The sequence below is a fragment of the Botryllus schlosseri genome, chromosome 11, assembly GCF_051294905.1.
Source record: "Botryllus schlosseri isolate E-star chromosome 11, Bs_hap1, whole genome shotgun sequence".
In the NCBI taxonomy this organism is placed as follows: domain Eukaryota; kingdom Metazoa; phylum Chordata; class Ascidiacea; order Stolidobranchia; family Styelidae; genus Botryllus; species Botryllus schlosseri.
In genome coordinates this window covers 4,055,837-4,076,288 of record NC_137246.1, presented here as the reverse complement: position 1 = coordinate 4,076,288, position 20,452 = coordinate 4,055,837, and the positions used below count along the sequence as shown (strand labels likewise).

The following is a 20,452-nucleotide window of genomic DNA, read 5'->3' as shown; positions in this document are numbered from 1 at the left end:
GCTCACAATACAGTACAGATAATTTCGTGACAAACGCGAACAACGTGATTGGGGGGTCGTTTTATCGCCGTATGGGAGCCCAAGGCCCACGTTTTTGGGGATCTGACGAGTTGCTGTTTCGTTCCTACCAACGGGTATACGCCCGAAGATGTTTAAATATTATGGAGTGGTTCTACCTTTTCAAACACATCTCACTCAGCTCTAACAGCAAATCTGATTACGTGAGCAGATAGAAGATAAAATTCGATAACAAAATATGCAATTCCCGATCATACTTACCGACGAAATCATTAATTCTAGAAATTCCCCGCGCTTCGCGCGCTTAGGCGACAAAAGCTGATTCACTAAACAAACTCCCAATGAATGTAATGAATAGCGGTAAAGAGTGTATCGCCGGAGGGTGGTCTGGGGGGCGAAGCCCCCCAGAAGTTCGGTCTATAACCCTATTGGGGCCCAAGACCAAAGTTTTTTTTGGGGGGCTGACGAAGTGCTGTTACGGCCCTGCCTCTGACTAAAGATTAATATATATCATTGTGCAATGTGCAGTACATGCATTGGATATACATTATATTTTACCCTATCTGTCAGGGTGGTCCAAGATTGCGAGCGTCGTTGACCACATTGAACGGCATGGGGAGCTTCTGAGGTCGATAAGTCAGAAACTCCAGTGTAATAAAACGACGCAAATCGCTGTTGTCATCGATATAATGCAGGGATTCTATTTAAGAGCTGCCCCTCGTCATAATCCAGCCCAGGAAACATTTAAACTGCATTAACTGAAGGAAGTGTCTGTTAAATTATTTTATGGACCTTGAAATAACAACACCAGTATTTCCGTAGCAGGTACTGGGAACTAGTGATGTATTTTTTTACTGTGCGCCCTTCGTTCTGATTGTCTCTATGGTTATTTGAGCTGCAAAGACCTCTTTTTGACAGCAACAGAAACACCTTCGTAAGCTACAAAACATCGGAGGACAAGAATCTACTGGGTATTTCTGCTCATGATTCTTATGGCTGATTTAATTTGGGCGGTGGAGAGCCGTCTACAGATATCTATGCATCTTCAGACTATTTCAGTTGCTACATTCATATTTTGGCGACGGGCGTCCTTCCACATGACTGCTACCATCCCCATGAACTCCTAGTTCATTACGACGATCTGGTTCCAACTGACGGCCGTAGCGCTGCTGTACCATTTCTCAGCATCCGTAAGCAGAAAGTGGCATGGAAGCAGCTTAGATGTAAGGATAACTGCAGCCTGCGAGAACACCAACTGCATTGCTATATTGCAAGGTTGGCTAAGAGACATGCACCTCCATCTTCTGCTATTTCGCCTCAAACTCACTTGCATCGGCAATAAATACGCTATTTTTTCTTGCAGTCACTTGCATCCCTCAGTAAATACGCACAGACTCCACCCAAGTCGAAACAGACTTTATGTACAATTTTATTACAATAGCGATATATTCTCAAGATCTTCAGTGTCCAATTTCGACCCACTCGTGTTACAGATCGATTATAACATTTTCGAAAATTATTAAAGCCACAACGAAAGCTCGAATCTAATAACACAAGACATTTTGCGCTATCCGGGTGGCGACAACTCAAACACCGTCCAGGACGTGCGAATAGGTCCCTCCGATATCAACGGCTTACACGCCTCCAATACATTAACACACGACAATAGATAAATAAAGAGTCACCCACAGAGACGGGCCAACGTGACAAGGGGACCGAGAAAGATTGCAATACCAGGCTAACGGTGAAGTCAAGACCGCAAGAGGGTGGGAAGGGGGGAACACAACCGTTTCCAAGAGAAATGACAAAAAATGAAATGAGGCCTACATCCTAGATCTCCGCGTTGGTAAATAGTTAACATATATAATATATATCAAAATCACGCAATTCACTACCATCGTTATCTTGATTTTATTACCTAGCGTAACATTGGATGTGTTGAAGTGAGAAATCAAACGACAGGGAGAGGGCATGGATGCGTAGCGATGATCTGGGAATACTCGGAAAGAAAGTCAAAGAATGATCATTGCGACAAACAACATTCGCCGAAAAGCGACAAAGTATCCCGCGTTAGATTTACATTTTTCATCTTTACACATTTTCAACATCTAATTTCGTGTTCGAGTTCTTGCACTAAGCCTCGGCGGCGACGCGTCCACGACAAGGAGTAATGAAAGAGTCAATAGCGATCATCGTTTCATGAAAAAAACCGAGTGAATGTACGTTCCTGTTACCGCGAGTCAAAGAGTCCTTAGCAGCAGCCACCTCCCTTCTGATCGACCGGTTTGCTAGAAATATCGACCTTGTTGGTTTGGCCTGAAAAGTAACGTCGCGATTATGAGAGAAAGTTGGAAACGTGGAGAATTCACAAGTTTGTGAGTGACGATTATATTCTAACACGGTGGAAGCAGTGGGTTATTTCACGATTGTGACAAAGAATAAGTCATTTGTTCCAACTAGCAAGACATTGAAATTTAGCTTTAATACGAGAGTCGCTTTCACACATAAAGTCAGGCTATTGAATCCAGGGTTGTAATCAAGTCACAAGGTTCCGAGTCACAAGTCAATGTCGCTTTTATATTATTGACTCGAGTCAGTGAGTAGAGGTTTGAGTCCGAGTCATAGTGTTGTGACTCGAGTCTGAGTCCAAGTCATTATGTTCACTGTTCAGTTCAGTTCAATCCGGTTAAATCCCCTTTTTTCAATTATGCTCGAAGGATATAGAATGGCTCGCATTCATAATATAGTACTTTTCCTCAGTGTTAACGGTTTCTGGTCCTAATTTCAAAGTATCAGGACTGATAGACGAAATATCAAATGTGGTACCTTTACTATTCTTCGAAGTTACAATGAAGTGTCTGTCTTAGCCGTCCTAGTCTCAAGTCATACGACTTGGTTCGAGTCACGCAGAATGACTCGCGTACAAGTCGAGTTGATACACAAATTGCCAGGAGTCGAGTCATTTTACGCATTTGAAAAAATGACGCGAGTCAGGTCGAGTCACCAAACAATCGTGACACGAGTAGTGAAAGACGATTCAATTCCAAGTACTGAAATTATGCGCTCCTGGCCACCAAGACTTGATTTAGCAACGGAAAATATAGTTTCGATACCATTTTACACTGTAGAGGCTGTAAACCTCATACAAAACATGTAGTACAAGGTTACCACTTTGTTGCAAATGAAGGATCGGCGAAGTCGTGATCAACTCGAAGCATTGTAACAAAGTGCGATGAAACAAATAGGCAATGCCAAAAAATATACCACACCATCTTTATGTGATGAAGATATGACAGTATATTTTTCTGGTATCATAAAAAGCACATGCGAACTCCCCACATCTTTCACAACGTTATGCTGTCATAATGAGATAATAGATTCAGAATCGAACCACTCAGGTATTCAGTTTTGTCCGACCCACTTATGGAATCGAATCAATATTGTAACAGCCTGCATTGCCAGTCTGCTACAGGGTGTTCAAGGACAGCGAGTAGGCCTACATTATAAAAGTGTGTAGCATTATCCAAGCATACTGATGACCTGCAACGTAACCTATTTCTGGCAGTCTACAGACAGGCCCGGAATGAAGCGTCACAGGACATCCATGACTATAGACCCGACAAGTTTAGACACCTTCACAATGGTCCGAATCTGCATACACTTACACACAGTTTGGTTAGAACCCGTGCTATTTTCAGAACCAGGTTTGCACTGCACAGAGAAAAAAATTCACACATACCCGGCGATGCCGCCGTGCCAGGGCCCATTCTGTTCTTAATTTCGGCCGCCATTGTCATGAAAGCTTGTTCGACATTGGTGGCGTTCTTCGCGCTCGTTTCGAGGAATGGAATTTTCAAACTTTCTGCATATTCCTGCCGAGAGCAAATAAAACAACATATGTTTTAAAATTCTACCGAAGAACAAAACCACAAAAACAACCAATACCTGAGCGGTTGTGTAGTCTACGACTTTCTTAGTGGTAAGATCGCATTTGTTTCCTACAAGTAACTTGTTTACATTTTCACTTGCATATCTATCGATTTCTTGAAGCCATTGCTTGACGTTGGTGAATGATTCCTTGACAGAAAGAAGATATAAATGTGTGAATAATCATAACCAAGTCTTGTAATGCTTGTAAGAGCACATGGAAAATAATATTCTCACTGAGGGAGTAGTAGGAACATCACTGCTGTAACACTATCAACCTCAACATTCCCAGAACTAACCCAAATACCAAAAGAGCTAGCAGACAATTGCTAATGGGTTGAGAAGGTAGTCGAAGCAAATATGCCACATAGCCAAATAGCATGCTAGGAAATCAAAATCACAATAAACACTTGTCCTACTACAGAGATGTGCATGGGGCAGGAAGGCATTAATGACCCATTACAATTGACCACATAGTGACATAGTAACATAACAGTGTTAACATAGGGCTTCCTACCCTAGCATAATGTAAAAAAAACTACAGTCAACCACATGACGCCATCATTGTAAGCAAGTCTATCAGGTTCGCACAGCCATTGTCTTCATTAAGAGAGTGTTTGTTGTATTTGTCAACTTTAAGACACAGAAGCTAACTGTGTCAAGGATGAATAAGCCTATCCTGCACTGAATAATTTTCATTTGAAAGCAGCATATTGAGGGCGAAAAGGGACGGAATAAATCTCATCGATTTCATTCACCATATGTTATCACATGGGACGAGGCATTGATGAAGGAGAATTTCATCAAGACATTGTTACTACAGACTGCTCAACAAATGTTCCCGATGCATGTATATTGTATAAACAAGTGTAGTACCTTAACATGTTGACCAGCCTAGATAATAAAATACCAAAATACCATGCATAACTCAGGTTCCCAATTCTCTGGATTACATAACAGAAATAACGCCTTTGTTCAGAAACTACACATATATTTAGCCGGACAACTAACACAACACAGATCATAGTAAACAGGTCAAAGTCCAGATAAAACATAATGATTGGCATAAGAAATTTCTTCGCAACCCACATACCAGTAATTGCATTTCCTTGATATTGGTCACAAATTTTTGCTAATTGACACAAATCGATTGATAAAACGACACCAACCTGATCTGTAACATCGTACACCACAATGATACCATGAGCTCCCCGATAATAACTTGAAGTAATCGTACGAAACCTTTCTTGACCAGCGGTATCCCACTGTTGAATGAAATTAAACTTATATATCGAAATCATCAAAGTTTGCGAATAATGATTGAACTAGCAAACCGCTGTCATCAACGTATCAGTGCTGTCAAGTATGGCCTAACACCTAACACTAGCAAGAAAATTCAACATCACTCAGCACAGAGTATTGTATATTAAATTATTAACACAATTGTCACAGAAGTTTGATCAGTTACACACTGAAACTTACAATTTGAAGCTTTATCGTTTTCCCATCAAGTTCAATTGTTCGGATTTTGAAATCAACCCCAATGGTACTGATATAGCTCTCCGTATATGTGTCATCCTATAAAAACAGGAATTGTGAGCTGCATAGAGATATCAGTGTTGAAATTTTAAAGAAGCAAAAAATTTGGCATTTTGGTATGTAGCTCTAACAAAGATTTCTCTTGGCTAAACACCGCAAGTTAGTGTGTGCACTGTGCATTGAACACACTCTAACGCACTGGCACGCTAGAAAGCAAACACAACACATTGCAACACTCTTTAGCGAACTCATGAAGTAATATTCAACCAACAACGATAGGAGGGATACCTCTGCAATGACACCAAGTTCAAACAGCGTGCAATACGGCAAGGCGAAATCGAGCTTCAGGGTAGGCAATCGGAAATCAAACTGCCCTTCACTTCAATGTGAAATCAATACAATTGATCACAAGGCCTAAAGCACCAGCGGATTATTCACGAACAACTTTGGAATTCAATTTACATGGACTGCTTCCATAAGAATAGCTACAACGCATGATTTAAAAGGTTGCAGTATGAGCAGTTCGCAGAAATTGTCGAGAGGTGTGTACTGTGTAGTCTCGTCCAAGACAAACTCATTCGATTAGGATAAAAACTGTGGTCACTCAATGCAGACTCAGAAAAATCACATCTACACAGCTATCTCCACACAAAAACATTGGGTACAGGGATCAACATCAAAGTGTGCACAATATTAGGGGTGAGTTGAAGCGAGTACCGGAGTGATCGTGCACATCAAGCTTTGGGAGTCGAATATTTGAGTACCACCACTCGTGATGAGATAACATTTCAGTATGAATGTTGTGGAAAGTTCAAATATCTACCTTTTATGCGACCACAAAGAATACAATGCCAGTTTTACATCACATTCAAGATAATTTGGTCAGTTTTTGACCATACCTATTACAAACCACAACGACCATTCTGTAGAATGATCACGATTTCACAGATATGTCATTTCCACTAATATCCGTGGATTTGTTCGACATGCCTCGCATGCTGTGATACAACCGATCGAGGTTTCAAGGCTTCCACTGTGGAAAATACTATAGAAACCGATTTTTGCGCTGATAAATGAACTTTTCAGTGGCAAGAAGCATACAATTTCAGCACCCGAAAAAATAATCTCCCCCGACTCCAGTACTCTAAACTTTGTCCCGGCTCTACGAAACCTATCTTTAAGATTCTTTGGTATGACAACCCCTCGAGTATTGCTTTTTACTGCATGAACAGTGAACTCCACCAGTACTGACTCAGCACTCTGTTAGGATCACGAAGCAGGAAAATGTTGTACATTGGCAGTCATCAAAAGGTGGGTATTGGTGTATTGATTACATTTAATGATTCACCATCGATCGATTACCTTGATAACACGAGAGCTCATTACACGACGGGACAGGTGCTTCTGCACGACAAGACACTTCACGATTTCGTGTGCAGTAAATTTATCACCACCTTGCAAAGCTCCCACCGTGTGACAAGAATTCAATTAATATAGAATGTCGGTATCTGTTGCGTGAGGTACACTATATCGCAAAATATGTAGAAGCATTTCATATATTTCAAAGTCATCTTTGCTGGGAATCTACATTTCACCGATGTCACCCAAGCAACGACACCGAGACTAAGTCTACATCGTTGATCTCAGTGCATAACACGTAGAAGAAATATAATCGGAACTCATCAGTTGCTTGCACAGAACTAGAAACATAATTTCAAAAGTGTGTCACTACGACCTCACTTACCCTAAAATTAAGTAATCACAAAACTAAATCCTTGAAAACACGGGCTTATTCAAGATTTATTAAAGAGAAATCCGACAAATCCCAAGTATTAAGACAACTAGCCAAAAGAATGGACAATTTGAAGCATGAAACACACAAAGAATCATTTAATCTCCAAGTAATCATGCCACAAGTTCTACTACAGAAAAACAGATACAGTAATACAGTTTAACAGGAACAGTTAAGCAAGTTCATCTACTTACCGCGAAACGCAAAAGAAGACAGGATTTTCCGACACCCGAGTCTCCAATCAACAGAAGTTTAAAAAGGTAATCACTGATAAAAAGACACAGTTTTATAATAAAAAAATCAAACACAAACAGGGCCAACTTACTATTCCGGATTCATCTTTTCACTTCTTTAATTTATGACACGACAATGTACAAAGGCTTCAATCTTTCAAATACAATATATATTTCAAGATAAGATAAAAATCTATAGAACAGATACAGATGGATGAAAAAGATCAGTTAATAATCAGGTCTAGTAAGCTGACACATTATTGGTATTTCATCCATCAGTAGGGTACTGGTTGTAAAATAGGGTCAGAAACTTGTGTAAAGTGATCAAAGTTACTACCGTATATTACAAATACCAGGCATTCAAGATAACTCAAACAAAGTTGTAGAAAGGTGAGTTTAACAAGACTTGAACTCTAACTCGAGTCTCAACGCTTAGACTCGAACCTTGACTTGACTCGGTGGTGAATTGAAAATGATTCTACATCATTCGAGTCAAAACTATAAAAACAGAATCGACTTGTGACCCCGTGACCTGGTCACCACAATTCTAAATAGCAAACGTTTGGCAAACGTACGGAGCCTATAATGCACGTTATATTTTCAATGATTCTGCACTTTTCATGTCTGCGCTGCTCGCTATAACAATATGACATAAGAGTAAAAAAAAATCCAGTTAACATGAGCTACCATACACTCCATCCGAAGACAAATGGATAACACATAGGCTACCAGCCATACCAAGTTCAAATTTATATAAATATTCTTCTCAAGAATGCAACGGATAGCTGGCTGAATACATGTCTGATAGAATATATCCCGGTTAAAAATGCCTAGATCGCTATTTATCATACATTAGCGCAATCAATTCATACTGGTAAACAATTTAGTTCCTAGCTAACACATAGCATGTAAAATGGATAAGTTTACAAGGTCGCATCTAGACCATTTAAGCAAGCTTCCTAAATCAATCAATTTGATATTGTGAATTCTTCTCCTATACATGTAAAGATCTTTTTATTAGGGACTGAACTAAATGAGATTGAATGCCCCAAAATCATGTTGGGTTCAACGAAGAATGAAAAACGACTTGCGCATCTGACTTTGATATATATATAGTAGGGTGGTTCAAAAATAACCTTTTTTCCTGAATCTTGCAGGTTACTTGATTAAATCGTTAGGTTGCCTTAAAAAACGACGCACACCAAATTTGAATTCATTCCAACCAATATTCGCGGATTTCGTAGAGTTTGAAAATTTTGAATTTGCCTAAAAATGCAAAAAAAAAATTTTTTCAAATTTTCCTTCCAACCTTATGAAATTGTTGCGCTGTCTTCAAAAACGATGGAAAACAAATTTGACTCAATTCCAAGCTGCAGAAGCGGAGTTATTCAAGTTTTTTGATGATAATTCTGAGATGATCCACCAATCAAGGATAATCCCAGAATTATCAAAGAAAAACTGAAATAACTCCACTTCTACGGCTTCGAATTGAGTCAAATTTGTTTTGCATCGTTTTCGAAGACAGCGCAACAATTTCATGGGGTTGGCAGAAAAATTTGAAAAAATTTTATTTTTGCATTTTTAGGCAAATTCAAAATTTTCAAACTCTACGAAATCCGCGAATATTGGTTGGAATGAATTCAAATTTGGTGTGCGTCGTTTTTTAAGGCAACCTAACGATTTAATCAAGTAACCTGCAAGATTCAGGAGAAAAGGTTATTTTTGAACCACCCTAATATATAGTCTAGGCCTATACAAAGAATTTACAATTACAAAATTTGGTTCAAGTGAAAAAAGGACATGCCAGGAAAAATATTTTCTTCTCATTTTTTCTATAGTTAGAAAACACTGCACGATTAAGGTTATAGAACAGGGGCGGGGGAACATATGGACCGCGACACGATTTGAGCGGCCCGCAGAGTGTCTCACATAATAATGTGGCAAACCTGAGAAAGATGACCACAAAACTACTCGTTCTGTTAGGGTCTACATACATTTGCGAACAAACATTTTCGACGAAGAACATTCAACAAGACAAAAGTTCATGTGGAGCTTTTAACAAAGGCTTACGTCCGACATGCAGCAAGAGTTCAAAGAACTTTACGACAACTTTGACCGACCACAGATGTCTCATTTCCCTTACCAGCTGTTAAAGTAACAAATTCAATAAATATATACTGTTTTGGGGTATGCCTAAAAATTAAAGTTAATATATTAAGTTTTATTCCTAGGTGGATAAATACGCGTTGAAGGTATTGATTCAGAAATCAGTCCCACCAAGTATTTCGTTCCCATATTAGGTATTAGTCATACTGGAATCTCGGTACGTTTTGCCTAGAATATAACAGGTGAGCAGCGATTATTTTCCAAGTTAAAGTAATTCAATGAAAAAAAAATTTAAAAAATAAAACAATATCAGCATAGGACACCAATTCCATACAGGGTATGACGACTGGAGAATTTGCCCGCCATGGTTTTACAATATCATTGTCATCTAAGTCATTACAGTTTCAACTCGTATATATACATTAGGGCTGTTCAAAAATAACCTTTTTTCCGTGATCTTGTGGGTTACTTGATTAAATCGTTAGGTTGCCTTAAAAAATGACGCACATCAAATTTGAATTCATTCCAACCAATATTCGCGGATTTCGTACAGTTGAAAAATTTTAAATTTGCCTAAAAATGCAAAAAAAATTTTTTTTCCAATTTTCCTTCCAACCTTATGAAATTGTTGCACTGTCTTCAAAAACGATGCAAAACAAATTTGACTCAATTCCAAGCTGCAGAAGCCGAGTTATTCAAGTTTTTTGATGATAATTCTGGGATGATCCACCAATCAAGGATAATCCCAAAATTATCAAAGAAAAACCTAAATAACTCCACTTCTACGGCTTCGAATTGAGTCAAATTTGTTTTGCATCGTTTTTGAAGACAGCGCAACAATTTTATAGGGCTGGCAGAAAAATTTGAAAAAAATTTTTTTTTGCAATTCTAGGCAAATTCTAAATTTTCAAACTCTACGAAATCCGCGAATATTGGTTGGAAGGAATTCAAATTTGGTGTGCGTCATTTTTGAAGGCAACCTAACGATTTAATCAAGTAACCCGCAAGATTCAGGAAAAAAGGTTATTTTTGAACAGCCCTAATATACGTATACAACAAAATTGAACTGTCCGAAAGCTCATATTAGAATATTTTTATGGGGATTCAAAACTCACAGCAAGCCAAACTTATATATGACTTGGTCTACAATTCACAAATATACTATCCCGACTGCAGACTACAAACGTGTCATGCCTGTTTGTGTTTTTCTAAATGAATTGTACGTCAAAGAAGGGTTTCTTGCACCGAATAAGGATGCTACAATTGAACATTCCATTTCAGGCTAGACTGAACAACCAGTGCAACAACTGTTGCAAATTAGGGTGAGAGAGAGAGAGAGAGATATGATATTCTTTCTCGCCTGCACCATCGAGATGCTTTGGCGACGGAGTTGCGATACGGCCCCATGAGGTCATCTAGTCTGCGCCCATGTTTTTTTTTCTCCTTCATGCTATCCGTGATTGCTGAGCACCTAGCAGGATAGCTGCGGATACCATTTTTCGAGTCTTTGGTATGACCCGGCCGGGGATCGAACCCACGACCTACCGCTCGAGAAGCCGGACGCATAACCATTACACTATCTCGCTCGTGTAAATTTGTAGAGCAAATGTATAGCAATAAGCTTGGCTTGCATAATGCATATCAACCACTCCAGCCCCAGAGTGGAATTGGTGGCAAACGTCACGCGCAACTTTCTATTTAATTCACTAATTATTCATGGAAGAAATCCTTCTGTCACGCACAACTTATTGCCGAAAACAACCACTATTACAGTCTGGCTGCAGCCATGCCCATCACACATCAAATCCACAATAGATCACAGTCACACCAGTACCGGTAACCATCAAAGTACCAGCCTGTCACTGAACTAGGGTAAGCCCACCAATCCTCAAAACCAATATGGTCAAATTAAATCCAGTACCGTATATTCATGGCATGGATATGTTCTTTTATAGTCATTACAATCGGGAAAGACGTGTCCATAAGACCATCACAAATGTCGTGGAATATGAGACGTGGAACTTCAATCAACTATCTTCACCAGGTCATACTGATACTGATACTGGGTTGGAAAATGGAAAATGCCAGAGGCCTCGAGGCGTAGAAGTTAACCAACAAATTCCACGGCTGATCAAGGGGCCAAGTTTCGCAAACACACACGTATCTCGCAATACATCGTAAAGCCGGTGTAACTGCTGACTATCTTACACAGTCTATTCAATATCAGGCAATCTGCCATAGAATAAAGGCAAGACGAAACGCCCTCAGTCATGCGACAAAACTTTCGCAACGCCAACGGACTCAGCAGAGGAAGTAGGCTGAACCTCTTTCTTCTTGTGTGGATGACGTCATTAAAAAGACGTGGCAAGAATAAAGTAACAAAAAGGTCATGTGATGATTTAAGACGCTGCATTTATGAAATAATAGAAGAAACTGTTCTTTCTAATTTTGCTTTATATCATACGTACGACAGGATGACGTTTCGTGATGAAAGAATTGCCATCTACAGTAGGGAAGCTAAGGTTCACCAACTGACCCCTGGGTCGCGCTATAGAGTGATTTGGTAAAGCTTCACGAAATCTGCTGACGCTCACGCGTCATTGCTATTATTTATTTCGAAAGTCACAAGGTTGAGGTGCTCTGCGAAAAAGGAGAAAGCTGTATTCTCGACAGTCGTGATAATTTTTCATAATAGCAAGGCATTCAAAATAACGAATGTAAGAAGTAGCGCAAGGCAGATCAACTCCGACTCCGATCATGTTTCTTAAAATGTAATCCGGCTCCGATCCGGCTCCGGCCGTATTAAATCAAACAAAGTAGGCTATGCATCCGGCTCCAACATATCTCAGGCCAAAATGAAAAAAAAATCCTACCAATATACACCCCAGACATGGCTATATCCTGCACACTACTCCCCTGCTGCGCATTCGGTTTTATCAGCGAAATTATTTCCGGCCTTACAAAGTCATTTGGTCTATTCTACAGCTTCTAAACCAATGGGTCATGCATGGTCCACTACTAGGTAATGACATTGTTCTCTGCAGACCACAGATATTTTCTGGTATACAGCAGTGGTTTTCAATATGGGGTTCGCGAAGGTGCTGCCCCTTTTTAGTGATCAGATTAGCAAATTTAGAGGCCAATGAACAGTTTTATATCGGATACTCACCTGGGCCGCTGCCATAGAAAGGCTGGAAGCCTCGAGCATGGGCGTATAGCCAGAAAAATGGCGGGGTGTGGGTTTATTACTAGCTCAGGGAAACTCGGCCCAGGTCGACCTCTGTCCATCCTTCAATGGGCGATTTGATCACTGCACCCTATATTCATACAATTCATAAACTCTCACAACCTTTCCGTACCGAATCAAGTCAGGTAGGCCTATTAAGCGACCAATTCACGAACGAGTGCAAATCACTGATATTATTGTTATGAAATATGAGTTCCGCATGAATGAATTTTATCAATAATATTTTACTTGCATATATTGCATATGCATGATCAAGTGGCGTCTTCGAAAATTTAGGGCACATAATTATGAAACTTTGAGCAATCTCCAGACTATTAATGAGGTTGTCGCAGGTTTGATTCGAGCAGGTCAAGCGTTGAAGCACGTTTTTATTTCGTGATCTCTGGTAAAGATTGTCGTTAAAAAGATTTAGAATTGCTCACACGTAGGCCTACCATCATGCCAAACCCTAAGAAAAACATTTTTGGTGATAGTCACCTGCGATTTCAAATTCTCACTTTTTCACGGGGCGAGGGGGGCAATAACTTCCTTTGCGAGTTGCATTTCTATCGCGGTATTCTGGTTGCAAGGACAGGACTATTCGGTGCCCTATGGTTAGGTACCTGCACATCAATATGATAGGCTTCGGAAAACATATGTCGAGTTTTATCGCCGTCAATTATTCTCTGAGCGCACTTCACGGAATGGCATTTTAGCCGAATTTCTAGATGTCTTCGTGTGTTCAGGCGAACAAATATCCGTCTACTGCAGTGGTTCTCGACCTTTTTGTCTTCGCGGACCCCTTTTGTACCGTGACGGACCCCGCGGACCCCCTCAAGTTTTAGTTCAAATTTAACTCAATTATCGTCCAATCGTCATAGGCTATGTCTTGTGCGAATATCGACTAAAGGCTAGTGATAAACAGCAACAAAATGACCGTTCATGAAAAAAATATCATACTATATGTAGGAATATGGATAGACATTTATTATTTCGAAGAGACTTCTGCAGTTGTATTTCTAATTTCTTCAAATATGTGGTCGTGTCTTGAAAATTCACGCACTTGATTTGATATGAACGAGTGCCCAAAATCCATTGCCACAAAGGTAGCTGGTGGCAAATGTATTATTGACGCCTGACGCTTCCGACCATTCCTTTGAGCACGATCGCAACATATAAGGTAGGGATGGTGTGAACGTGAGGTTCACGTTCGCGTTCTGTGTGTGAACCTCGGAAATTTAGAGGTTCGCGTTCACAACAGAACCTTGGTAGGTTCTGCACTGTGAACGTTTTCCATATATTACAATTTTCACTTCATTACAACATCGTTGGTTCAAATTTATTGCATTTCAACTGCAGGCCACTCTATACATGGCGCTATAGGCATAAAAAAAATCAACACTAAACGAGCATGTACCTTGACAATCTCCAAATTTTTACTTGGTTTGTTGCAACAGTTTGCTCGAAATATCCAACTTTCCGTTTGTAAATATTTATTGACTCTCTGCTGCGAGCTTGACCCACAATCACAAAACATCACGATCGAAATATGCTACGTGGTCAGCGAATGATGCTTATTCAACTAATCAATCTAGCAGGCGTATGGGGTCAATCTTGACTTCATATGTTTACTGGATCATTAAAACCAAATCGGTGCGATTGGGGTTTGCTACAGCTGTATAACTTGTTAATGAGGTAATATCGGTAGCAAGTATAGAAACCCGTTTCACACTCTGCTCAATATCAATGTAGCAATACTCAGACGTCGAATAGATTTTCCGACCTGTCATACGAAAAAGGTGACTCGAGTCTGACTTGAGTCAAGTCATGACTCGAGTCATCCCAAAACTGCTACAAGGCTATATCTGCATCTTCCTTGCCCGACGGCATATGCACATCATGTACTCACGGTACGCATATACGCAGATCGTGTGTATGTATATCATGAGTCGGTGTATATGCCGCAAGAACATCAAGGACAAAAATAAACTACGTCCCTTGCTTCCCTTATATTCCATGGTAAGTCCTCGTCAAAATTGTTGGCAAAGCGACGGAAGATATTGATTTTATGAGATTATTATATCATTTGATTGCCCCAGTTGATACATTTGGCGACGTTTAAAACGTCGATATGTATTTCCGCATTATGACGTAATGTTGCCCGAGTCGTCGCTTGGTATCGCTAGGTATCGCTAGGTTGGAATTAGCCATATGACGTCCCGTGACGTCACGAGGTTCACGTTCGTGTTCACACAGAACCTTTCAAAAAGGTTCGCGTTCACACGAACCCGAACCTTTTAGAGGTTCACACCATCCCTATATAAGGCATCAAAATTGAGAAACAGATTTTCAATGAAGTTATCTCTTCCAGACTAGTCATTTCTATATAGCAGCTTATCTTCCAGATATTCTGAAACAGTGGGTATGTATAGCACGGGAGAAAATGGATTCCGTGATAAGGTTTTAATCCCTTTTTTGAGACAGACTAAAAAAAAACCATTTTGAACAAAACTCAACAACACATCTTTAAATAGCAACATGTTTGTATCGGTCGGCTATTGGCAACTTGGAAATTAAAATGAGTTTACGCCAGGGGTGTCAAACACACGGCCCGCCAGACGATTTTATCCTGCCCGCGAAGCCATTCTGAGTAGATTGAAAAATGCTTGTATTATTATCCGCCACATTTGTTACAAATGTTGATTTGTTTGGAAGAAAGTACTTCCGTTAAATATTCCCCCAATACAGCAAAAGTCGAGTCTGTCCGTAGGCCACATTATAATCACCAGACTACAATGTTTTGGTTTCCCACTTGTAACCACTATAGGAACAAATGAGTCGCATTGACACTCAATTTCGAAAAGGCAAAAAAATACTTACTGCAGAGTTGAGTTTCATGGAATAATGTGCCAAAAAGTAGTTATTCACACAAGCGAAAACGACAATGCCGGACCTTTATATGAAGTTTACATGGATAATTCAAATATCAGTGCATGGTCGCGGAGCTGTATCATTTCTGACTCAAAAGGTCCCCGGAATCTAGAGAAACCTGAATCGTGATTTAATAAGAATACAACAAATTCAAAAGTCTGTTTAATCTCTTTAATCTCTCACAACGCATACACTCGGCTAACGCCTGATTACCACTTAAAAGGGAGCATATAGAAATACGTGAACTTGTATCGTCGTTACCGCCACTGTTTTAGCAGCGGTTCGTAAGCGTTCGTAAATCACCAGCCAATCATCATCGTCAATTCCATTGCTCGCGAATAAAAAGTGTTACTACTAGCTAGAATAAAACCCCTATGATCCGTGATACAATTGCAACATAATATTATCTATAGATATGCTTGGTAATAAAGTGCTCAAGTGAAAAGCAAAGCGTGCGGCCGGCGAGCATTTGGAAGGTTTGAATCCGGACGGCGTCGTAATTTGAGTTTGACACCCCTGGTTTACACAGTAGGATATTTAATCTCATACTGCCATTCTGTGGATGTGCTTACTGAAGCATTGGCAGCTTGAAGCGAAACTGCTTCGTGATTTTCCTAATTTAAAAAAAAGTAAAAATGGTTTTCAATCATTTTGTAAATTTAGAGGTCTCGCTGACCCCCGGTTGAGAACCATTGGTCTACTGATATTTCAACACCCGCATACTGTACGCCCTCACAACAGACATGGACAAATAAATAATTCTAGTTGTTTGTAGATTAATTAGAGCGAAATGCAGGTAATCTATTTTTAATTAAATTTGTGAAATCTTTCTTTGCTCTGATTCCAATTCTAATCTAATTCGTAAAATGGTGTAATGCTCTAATTCCAATTCTAATCTAATTTCTGGTTTACCTGTAAATGCTGTACAGACATTTGCCATTCTCATGCTCACAAGAATGAACCAATGAAGGAACTTGATTCAACGTCCAAGTTTTCGCGAAATCAGTAATTCTAAAATTAGAACCTAATTTGAAAATTTGACTTATTTAAGACACCATTTACGTGGATCAGATGACAAGGAGGAGCATATGGCTATTCAAAAAATAACCTAACCGTTAACATCGCTGGTCAGCCCGTTTCCAACACAGATAATGCCAAATATCTCGGGGTTTTATTGGACTCGGACATGTCCTGGAAGAGTCATATTCAGTCCCTAGACACTAAATTATCACCGAAGTGCGGCCTGTTCTACAGCCTTGGACGCTTTATGCCAGCCTGGGTTCTTCTGATACTCTTTAAATCCTTAATCCAATCGAAATTACAATATGGCATCCTTTGTTGGGGGGCTGCCAATAAAACTGCACTCGAGTCACTGCGAAAACTACAACATAAGGTACTCCGTATGATAGCTAGAGCACAACAGGGGCCTGGTTGTCCATCCAACAAGTCGCTGCTGAAGAGATTCGGTGTCCTTAACATAGAAGGTATGCGGAAACAAGAAATCGCCAAGTTTATGTATCAGTTCCATTGCGATCGTTGCCCGGAATAGTTCAATGACTTTTTTTACCCCGAAATCAAAAGCGCACAAGTACAACACACGCGCGTCCACGTCGTCCAAATATCATATGATCGACCGGAAAGATCATCGCTCCATCAAATATGGCGGTCCTGGTGTCTGGAACAGTATCCCGCCGGCTAACCGACTGTCGACGAGCATGTCCACATTCAAGTCGAAATACAAGCAGTTTAACGAAAGAAGACCTTGAAATTGGAGGAGAATCTTTAAAAATACCGACTCCGACTCCGACCCCGACTACAACAGCATTACCAATTTACATCGAAAATTATATGCCACAGTGACGAGTAAATGGTTATCATATAACCATTGAACATATGCAAACATATGATTAGCTATGGCATGCAAAATTCTATCATTGTGGTACAGCTCCACATTCACTATGCGTGAAAGATTGCCTTTCTAAATTTCCTTCCTTTTTTCATATTTTATCAGTTTTCATAACATGGACTCTAATAACCTGATATGTATGAATCATTCGAACACGACATTCATCCCATACTGTATAATTAATATGTAGATAAAACAATCGAAGTGTTCCTCTTGTGTATGCGTCAGCAACTAAAACAAAGATGCATCTTGCCAATTTTCTCAACACACCAGTGATTCCCAACCGCGGCCCCGAGGGCGGCATGCGGTCCCCAGCTAGCCTTCTTGCGGCCCCCACAAAAATATTGAGAAATCGATTTATGATGGGTTGGTTGGATGATTGGTTAATAACGTTGACACCAATCTCTCTGGACGACCGATGGAAAGGAGAACAATCGATATTCTGAAATCGAGAGCGGTCAGTTTTTGTACATCAAAGGTGCCGCCTCGCTGTAGTGTCAAAACGGCTGAGTTCTCTTCTCTCCTGCACTTTCTTCGCCTAGTTCGGCATTGAATGTACACTAGGGTTGTCCATAATTTGGAAAATCTCAAAAAAGATGCGTATCCATGTCTCATTCTGTAGATTATTGATAAAAAAACGTCAATGAACCTGCGATAAGCTAATAGGAAAGTCGTTAACATTTGTCTAAATGCGTTTGAAAGTAGCTGCCGTAGAGTGGGCGTGTTAGCGACCATAGAACGGTGAGAAGACTAGTAATCACGAAATCACGTCTCTTGATTGGTTATTCAGCTATGCTTGAATGACCACGACCACAGCGGCTTGCTGATTATGTGCTTCTATTAGCCCAAGGAGACCGCTAACGGCAATGATTCTGTAAGCGCATTGTACATTGGTGATTTAATAATAAAATGAGACATCTGGTCCTTGAATGTTTTAGTGTTAAAACTAGGTAACGATAGGTTTAGAGCAACAATAGCCTCTTACAGACATGACAGAGGTGCAACAGCGAATGATTGTGAACTTATAGAACTAAGTATAGATCCAAGAAATACCTATATGATATGCTTGAGATTACGCCAAGTGATGGTGCAGCATAACATGTGAGATGGATGCTGGACACAATCCTGTATGCTCAGAAGATATGTGGGCCGACCAGGTAGCTTACATTGGATTTCAGAAGAAGAGTGTAACTACCACACCGCTTCAATCCACCGTTTTACTGTCCATGTCTGGTTTGATTCAAGCATTAGTCGTTATGCAGCCGGTAATGATCTAACATTCATTAAGGACATGCTAAGCAATGACAGCAAACTGTCGTTTTGCTGGTCCTACCGGCATAGTCTGTGCTTATCTTTAGAGCTCTTTGCCCGGCATCATTGAGGACTTTGACAGCACTTGCGGGTATGATTCATTATGCTGCAAGAATCTGACAAGTACCAAGCATAAATGACTGATTCATCCAGCCCTTAACAGTATTCAAGACTTCAATTATGTACCACGACAACAGCCTAATAAGATCAGACAAAGTAGTGTCAATGTCAAGCTTTATATTTGTATTCAATGATGGTACATCCCCTCTGAAACTAGAAATTCGTATGCCACATGCATAAGCATCATTGCACTATTTTTCCGCGTGTTTTTGTGCTTTCCATCAATGAAATCAAGGCATACAGGCTACAACGGTTACCTTCACAATAAGCCATCCAGTCATGTATTTAAAGATGTTGTGAAGCAGCTGTTCTTAGTTCATCACGTATTTCGTAACTCAACATGTTATGAATTAATCCTAAATCATTAGTTGCGGACCAACCTACAATGCACTTACTGAATCACCGCCGTCAGCCGACTCCTTGACCAGCTGATCAACAAGCCGCCAACATCGTGATCGCTGAAGCATAGCAGATTAGCCAATCAAACGCCGTGATTTCGTGATTACTAGTTTGCTTGCCGTTCTATGGACGCTGACACGCCCACTCTACGGCAGCTACTTTCAAACGCATCTAGACAAATGTTAACGACTTTCCTGTGAGCTTATTGCAGGTTCATTGACGTTTTTTTAAACTATAATCTATAGATTGAGACATGGATACGCATACATTTTGAGATTTTCCAAATTATGGACAACCCTAATGTACACTGTACAGTTGTCAGTGTTGCCAATGTAACGATTTTCGCGCTAGATCTAGCGATTTTTCATCCGGTTTAGCGCCAAAAAATATGGATCTAGCGCCTAGCGATAAATCTAGCGATTTTTGAAAAGTAACTAATAAAGATCAGTCCCGGCCGACGACTGCATTGGCTATACCGGCCACCAGAGTGCGGACTCCGATGATATATAATTATAGATTAGTATATTCATATTGAATATGAATATACTATTCAATTGTATATTGAAGTTCTGTACCTCAAAGAAGCTGTTCAATTATAGATTACTAACCTACGGATAGATACACCACTCCCGGCGGTTACGCATGGGCAAACAGTGTCTCTTCTTGCTGAGTAATCTAAAAGTAGCATAATTGGCACTTGGCAGTGCTATTTCTGGCGACCTGAGCGCTGAAATTAAATATAATTGGCCTTGATCGAAAGCTAGTGTCGCAGTGATTTCGAAAATACAACTTAAAATCTCGTCTGGACATTAGAACCATGCACCCCGAAACAGCCCTAAAAGTCTGAATACCGGCATTGCTTCAACAATGGCACCGTCGCAACACAATGAACATAACAATGTCCAATTTCGTCCAGCGATTGTTCTGATCAATGCAGATTTTCA

General features: G+C 40.1%; 1 protein-coding gene across 1 annotated transcript; it reads right to left on the bottom strand.

Annotated features, from left to right (window-relative positions):
- Positions 1 to 1,434: 1,434 nt before the first annotated feature.
- LOC145449868 (ras-related protein Rab-1A) lies at positions 1,435 to 7,704 on the bottom strand. Its single transcript, XM_080328313.1, has 7 exons — positions 7,602 to 7,704; positions 7,471 to 7,543; positions 5,428 to 5,523; positions 5,115 to 5,210; positions 3,964 to 4,095; positions 3,758 to 3,890; positions 1,435 to 2,334 (listed from the first exon to the last, which is right to left on the bottom strand). Exons 1-7 carry the CDS (start codon positions 7,613 to 7,615, stop codon positions 2,270 to 2,272), a joined length of 609 nt encoding a protein of 202 aa, XP_080184439.1. The 5' UTR covers positions 7,616 to 7,704; the 3' UTR covers positions 1,435 to 2,269.
- Between the last annotated feature and the right edge of the window lie 12,748 nt (positions 7,705 to 20,452).

Coding starts and splice junctions, on each gene's coding strand:
- LOC145449868 (XM_080328313.1), bottom strand. Junction 5,524..7,470: donor GTCTTCTTTTGCGTTTCGCG/GTAAGTAGATGA, acceptor CTGTTTTTATAG/GATGACACATATACGGAGAG. Junction 4,096..5,114: donor TGTACGATGTTACAGATCAG/GTTGGTGTCGTT, acceptor CTTTCTGTCAAG/GAATCATTCACCAACGTCAA.